Source organism: Orycteropus afer, unplaced genomic scaffold (genome assembly GCF_000298275.1).
Source record: "Orycteropus afer afer isolate SDZICR_OR568_19922 unplaced genomic scaffold, OryAfe1.0 scaffold00018, whole genome shotgun sequence".
Taxonomy (NCBI): Eukaryota; Metazoa; Chordata; class Mammalia; order Tubulidentata; family Orycteropodidae; genus Orycteropus; species Orycteropus afer.
The window spans coordinates 22,008,648-22,015,048 of record NW_006921605.1 but is presented as its reverse complement, the minus strand read 5'-3'; the positions used below and the strand labels follow the sequence as shown (position 1 = coordinate 22,015,048).

The 6,401-nt window shown below is 53.6% G+C and overlaps 1 protein-coding gene across 1 annotated transcript in view; it reads left to right on the top strand.

The window, feature by feature from the left end:
- The window catches only part of WNT3 (Wnt family member 3), a 51,752-nt gene extending 48,361 nt beyond the window's left edge, over positions 1-3,391 (top strand). The window contains exons 3-4 of the mRNA XM_007959776.2: positions 2,075-2,340; positions 2,912-3,391. Of these exons, the coding sequence (XP_007957967.1) occupies positions 2,075-2,340; positions 2,912-3,391 (746 nt within the window). The remainder of the gene's footprint in view (positions 1-2,074; positions 2,341-2,911) is intronic.
- Positions 3,392-6,401: the final 3,010 nt, after the last annotated feature.

Below are 6,401 nucleotides of genomic sequence, written 5' to 3'. Positions count from 1 at the left end.
CGAGCGCGGGCGCGGGACTCCCGGCCTCGGCCGCTCCTGCCCGCTGTCGCGCCGTGGCGGCGCAGGAGTCCGGCTCTGCACGCCCCTCATCCATTTGCGGACAAGGAAGGGACCCTTCCTCCGCAGGTGGCCCGCCAGAGCACCGGAACCTCCAAAAGGGCAACACTGACCACGGGGCGCCAAGTTCCCTTGTCTGCGGAGCTTCCGCCTCTCAGTCCAGGCAAGGTCGGGGCCCTCCCTACGGCCCGCCTGGCCTTGGGCAGGTCACCTCCTCCCTGTGGGCTCATGGCCTGTAAAGGGAAATGGTGCACCCCAGATCTCTCAGACCTTCTCGTCTCTGATCCTCAATGACGGTGTCTGCAAAATGGGCCTACAGTAAAAACATATGCCTCACAAGGTTAGATGGGATCAAGCGCAGGACGCAGTTTCGAGCACTCCGAGGGGGCTGTTATAACGAGGCTGGGGCACCCCTGAGACTTTCCTGGGTCCCTATCAAGTGGTGTCACTAAGCAGAGTAGGGGAAACAGACTGCACCACATGACACTGTCAGAGGGTGACATAAAAATAAATGGCTGTCTGTAAAATTTTGTACGGCATTTCAGCAGAAATTATTATTTTTTAAAGTTAAACTATACTTCTAGTGAGTTATAACAATAAAAACATTTTTTTTTCTGCAAGCCTGGCTTACATGGATCGATATGCTTACAAGGCTAAAACTCTATGCTAATTTATTTTTTGAACCTATGTTAAATCATTGGGTTGCTAACCAGAAGGTAGGTGGCTCAAACCCACCACCCAGTCTGTGAGACAAAGATGAGGCAGTTTACTTCCTTAAAGATGTACAGCCTTGGAAACCTATGGAGCAGTTCCACCCTGTCCTATAGGGTCACTCTGAGTCGGAATGGACTGGATAGCCCTGGGTGGTGGGTAGTACACTCAGGTCACAGTTTTCTTTACAAAACAGTTTTGTTGTCAGTGTTCATATAATCTGAGAAATACTACATTTGAGCCATTTACAATTACATTCATTATGTTATTCTGTGATTAAGATGGATAATAAACATTACTAAGGATTCTGTGGGAGGTCTGGTAGCATAGTGGCTAAGACACTTGCCTGCTAACCAGACGGCTGGCAGTTCAAACCCACCAGCCACTCCTCGGAAGGAAGGTTGGGCAATCCTACTTCCGTAGTGATACTGCCTCGGAAACCCAAGGAGGGGTCGCTATGAGTCGGGGCCGACTCGACGGCACATAACAACAACAACAAGGATTCTGTATGGTCTGGTACAGGAAGAGGTCCTTGAGGAAGTGTGTGCATGACACCATGAGTTACCACTCTGAGTGACACCAACCAACCCTAGTCAGGCCACTGTCCCTCCCAGGATCCTGGCCTGAGGCAGACTGCAGGGAACTTCATTGATTCTCCTGAGAGGGGCTCACTTAGCCTTCTCAGTGCCTAATCCTGCCCTGCTTGGGTGTTGGGAGGGGAGAGCTGGTGCTTGGGCCACTGCCCCCCTGGTCAGGAACTCTGACTCCAATGTTGGTGGCAGGGAGAAGTCATACCCATTTTACAAAAAAGGTAACTGAAGCTCATAGAAGAAAAGGGTCAGCCCAAGGGCATTGAGGTGGGGATAGGTGGACGGATAGGTGGACTTGGGTAGGTTGAGGCCTCCCTCCCTTCAGGCTCCAGTCTCAGGGGTGGAAGGATTCAGGCCGGCCTTGGGATCTCTGGGGTTTGGGAAGGGGTGGTTGTTGGTGGTGGTGGTGGTGGTAGGGAATTGGAACCAGGACAGAGGTGGCTGCGTCCTCTCTTCCAAAACCTGCAGAGTGAAAATTTCTAGCACTGCGCCTGGGCCTCTGTTTTCTCATCCCTAAAGTGGGAATACCCAGCAAGGCTGGGTCCCAAACAGGGGCTGGCACAGAGGGCACCTGTGTTCCTTCTCTTCCCTGGGGCAGCTGAGGCCCCCCCCCCCCAGCTCTTCCTTGCCTCCTCCTCCAGGTGAGGAGGTCCTGGCAGGGCAGGTGCCTGCCCAGGGCCAGACCTGAGCGCTGCCTCCTCCTGTCCTCCCCACAGCCACCCGCGAGTCGGCCTTCGTTCATGCCATCGCCTCGGCTGGCGTAGCCTTCGCGGTCACGCGCTCCTGCGCCGAGGGCACCTCCACCATCTGCGGCTGTGACTCACATCACAAGGGACCGCCCGGCGAGGGCTGGAAGTGGGGTGGCTGCAGCGAGGACGCTGACTTCGGGGTGCTGGTGTCTCGGGAGTTTGCTGACGCGCGGGAGAACAGGCCAGACGCGCGCTCGGCCATGAACAAGCACAACAACGAGGCGGGTCGCACGGTGAGCCCGGCTGCCCTCGCCTGACCCTCCCCGGGCCCGCTGGGGTCCCTTCCCACACCCCTGCTCCTCCCGTGGCTTTGTGAGCTTCCGGTTCCCTGCTCCTTTCCTCCCTTTGAGCAGGCTTGAGCCCTATCCTGCAGATACCCCTTCTGCCCTGCCTCTCTGGGCTGTTCCTGGTCTGTCCCCAAGATGGTCAGCCCAGGAATGTGGCCACCGGAGAGAGCACGTGCCAGGCCAGCCCGTCTTGTAGCAGTGGCCAGGCTTCACCCCGCCCTGTGGTTGTGGGAACATGGGCAAGTCCCTTAAGCTCCCAGTCTGTTTTCCCAATCTTTATTCCCTATGGCTCTGAGAAACGGGGACGTGATTGATGTCTGTCAGTGCCAGGTGTGTGAAGGGGAGGGACGCATGGTCACCATTCTTCAGGTCTGTGCCTCAGTCAGTCCCCATCAGTGCTTCTTGGGCACAGAGTGGGGCAGAGAAGACTTGCGGAATGGGGCTGGCCAAGCGGGAGGGTCTCAGGGTGCACCATTTGGGGTCAGCCTGAGGGCCAGCAGCTACTCCTCTTCCCCAGACCATCCTGGACCACATGCATCTCAAGTGCAAGTGCCACGGGCTGTCGGGCAGCTGCGAGGTGAAGACCTGCTGGTGGGCCCAGCCCGACTTCCGGGCCATTGGCGACTTCCTCAAGGACAAATACGACAGCGCCTCTGAGATGGTGGTGGAGAAGCACCGCGAGTCCCGCGGCTGGGTGGAGACCCTCCGGGCCAAGTATGCGCTCTTCAAACCGCCCACCGAGAGGGACCTGGTCTACTATGAGAACTCCCCCAACTTTTGCGAGCCCAACCCTGAGACAGGCTCCTTTGGCACCAGGGACCGGACTTGTAACGTCACCTCCCACGGCATTGATGGCTGCGACCTGCTGTGCTGTGGCCGCGGCCACAACACGAGGACGGAGAAGCGGAAGGAGAAGTGCCACTGCATCTTCCACTGGTGCTGCTACGTGAGCTGCCAGGAGTGTGTCCGCATCTACGACGTGCACACTTGCAAGTAGCGAGCCAGGTAGGGCTGTGTGGGGTGGGGTGGGCCGGGCAGCCGGGAGCCTCGGTTGGGGGAACTGGGCCGCCCATCTGCTCTTCTTGATGACCCCTTTCTATTTCTGAACTCTCTGAGACACACAAGTTCCCACAGCCCACATCGGGAAGCTAGAGTGTTGCCAGCCTCAATGTGATGTCCTTGGGCAGGGTCTTGGATTACACATAGCACACATGGACACCCAGTATGCTCATGGGAGGCACCCAACCAATTAAACTTCTTACACAAGTTAGCACGTGATGAGCCTGATCGAGTTTTTGCATGGCCACTGGCTAGCACATTTGTGGAGGGTGAGGTGGACAATGTGGGGTTGGAAGCCTAGAGACCCGATTTCTGGTTCCAACTTTGTCCTGAGCTTCCTGTTACTTCATGTCTCTGGGCCTCAGTTTTCTTACTGTCAGATGAGAGAATTAACATACCTGAAGTAGTAGGGTGAAAGGTCATCTCTCTTCTACCCCTGGGGGCAGAGTCATTTTGTATCCACCTTGAACACAGAGGGCAAGTTTTTGCACAAGCATAAATCCTACCACCCTCAAGGAAGTGGGTGGGGGGAAGCGCTGTGTAAGCCCATATCCTGACAGATCTGAGGCTTGGTGGAGCAGGGAGCGCTCTCACTGAGTTTATGGACGGTGATGGGGAGCGGGAGGGATTCAAGTTCAGAGTGAAGGTGGTGAGTAATCCAGGCATCAAAGGCTGCTGGATCATGTTCTCAAGTTTCCCAGAGTTGGCCTGCATGGGAGGCTCTTTGCGCTGGCCTTTGGCTCTGTGGGACCCCAGGATAAGTCAAGAGGTGACCCCAGGTGACATAGGGTGGTCCTCTACTCTCAAGGGTGGGTGGTTTTGAAGGTTGGTGTGCCCTTTCTCCCTTACCTTTCACTTGAGAAGGAGCCTAATATATGGAGGCATGGGCATGGAGTGGAATTAGTAGGCCTACCTCTGGCCCAAGGAACCCTGGTGGTGCAATGGTTAAGTGTTTGGCTGCTAACCAAAAGGTTGGTGGTTTGAACCCACTAGCAGCTCTGTAGGAGAAAAGACTTGGCAATCTGCTCACATACTGTTGTTTTAGGTAGGTGCTGTCAAGTCATTTCCAACTCATATCAACCTTATATACAACACAATGAAACACTGCCTGGTCCTGGACTATTCTCACAGTTGTTGGTATGTTTGAGCCCATTTTTGCAGCCACTGTGTCAATTCATCTAGTTGAGGGTCTTCCTCTTTTTTGCTGACCTTCTACTTAACCACATATGATGTCCTTCCCCAGGGACTGGTCCCTCCTGACATGTCCAAAGTGTGTGAAATGAAGTCTCACCTTTCTTACTTCTAAGGAGCATTCCAGCTGTACTTTTTCTAAGACAGATTTGTTTGTTCTTCTGACAGTCCATAGTATATTCAATATTCTTTGTAAACACTACCATTCAAATGCATCAATTTCTGTAAAGATTACAGCTTAGAAAACCCTATGGGGCAGTTCTTCTCTGTCTTACAGGGTTGCTATGAGTTGGAATTGACTTGCCAGCTCCTAACAACAACAGCAGTGTTGGCCCAACTCCCACCACTTGCCAACTGAGTAACTCAGACATGACGCCCTTCATAGACCTGGTTCCTCATCTACCGTCTCCCCCAGAGGTCCTCTGAATAACAAAATGAAAGAACTCTGGGGATAGTGCTCAAAGGACTTGTCTGCCTGAGGTCATCACTGGCTGGGACAGTGTTAGGGTAGGCAGCCTGAACAGTGTGCTGAATGTAAAGAGAACAAAGGTGGGGTCCAGCCCCCCCCACTTATCAGCTGTCTGGCCTTGAGAAACTCAAACTCCTGAACCCCAGTTTGCTCATCTGCACACTTGTGGTGATAATTAGGGTCTCCCAGAGTTTTTGTGAGTTGTGAGTCAGCTGATAGATATGAACGCTTGTCTGAATATCATACTAATAGGATGTGGGCTAAACCCATCAGAGAATAGAATCACAATATGGGGGTGATCATCGTGTATGGAAATAGTGTCATCACTCGGGCTGCCTTACTTACTGCTTTTCCAAATGATAGAAGCCAGGGAATGAGTAAACTCACAGGCTAAATTATGGAATGTCCAGGTGGAAGGAACACTTGAAAACCACAGTGGCATCTCCTCTGATGCCCGCTATGACCAGAGATAACACAGTGTCCCCATTGTCTGGTGGGGCTGGCTCTGGTGATTATGAGAGGAGGCTGAAGGGAAGTCAGTTTTAGAACGCTAATCCTAGGAGCTCTGGTAGCATAGTGCCTAAGGCACTTGACTGCTAACCAGAAGGCTGGCGGTTCAAACCCACTAGCCACTCCTCGGAAGGAAGGTTGGGCAATCTACTTCCGTAGTGATACTGCCTCGGCAACCCAAGGAGAGGTCGCTATGACTCTGGGCCAACTTGACAGCACATAACAACAACAACAATCCTAGATAGGGCCTAGAGGACCATTTGTCTAGCCTGCCTACTTTGCAGGTGGGGGCCCCGAGTCAATGGCCAGAAAGCCCATGTGAGGGGTGTGGTCCAGCAGCCCAGGCCTTGTCAGTGGCTCTAGGGGGCAGGTGTGTCACAGGTTCTGCAGCTCTGTTCCAAATCCACGCCCCTAGGGTGAGCAGCTGAGAGAAGTCTTCCTCCACGAAGTCATCCCCCACGAGGGAAAGGAGGTACGGGGTTGGCCCTCAGGGTCTCCAGAAAAGTCTCCCCCTCCAGCCCTTGCACTAATACTGACTCTAAGAAAGGGCTCTCTGCCAGCCCTCGTCTCTCCCCCATTTCTGAAATGGACAAGTGGTGTTCTTAGTAATCTTGTATAAATTGCTATATAGACATGGCTTCCAGACACCAAGCCCAAGTGGATCCTGGCCCCCACGCTCCTCCTCTGTGGTGGTCTGCGAGCCCTCACTCTATGAATAGTGGAGAACATTTTCCCACTGTGGGGCCCTTTTATAAACACTCAACTTTTGACTCATTTC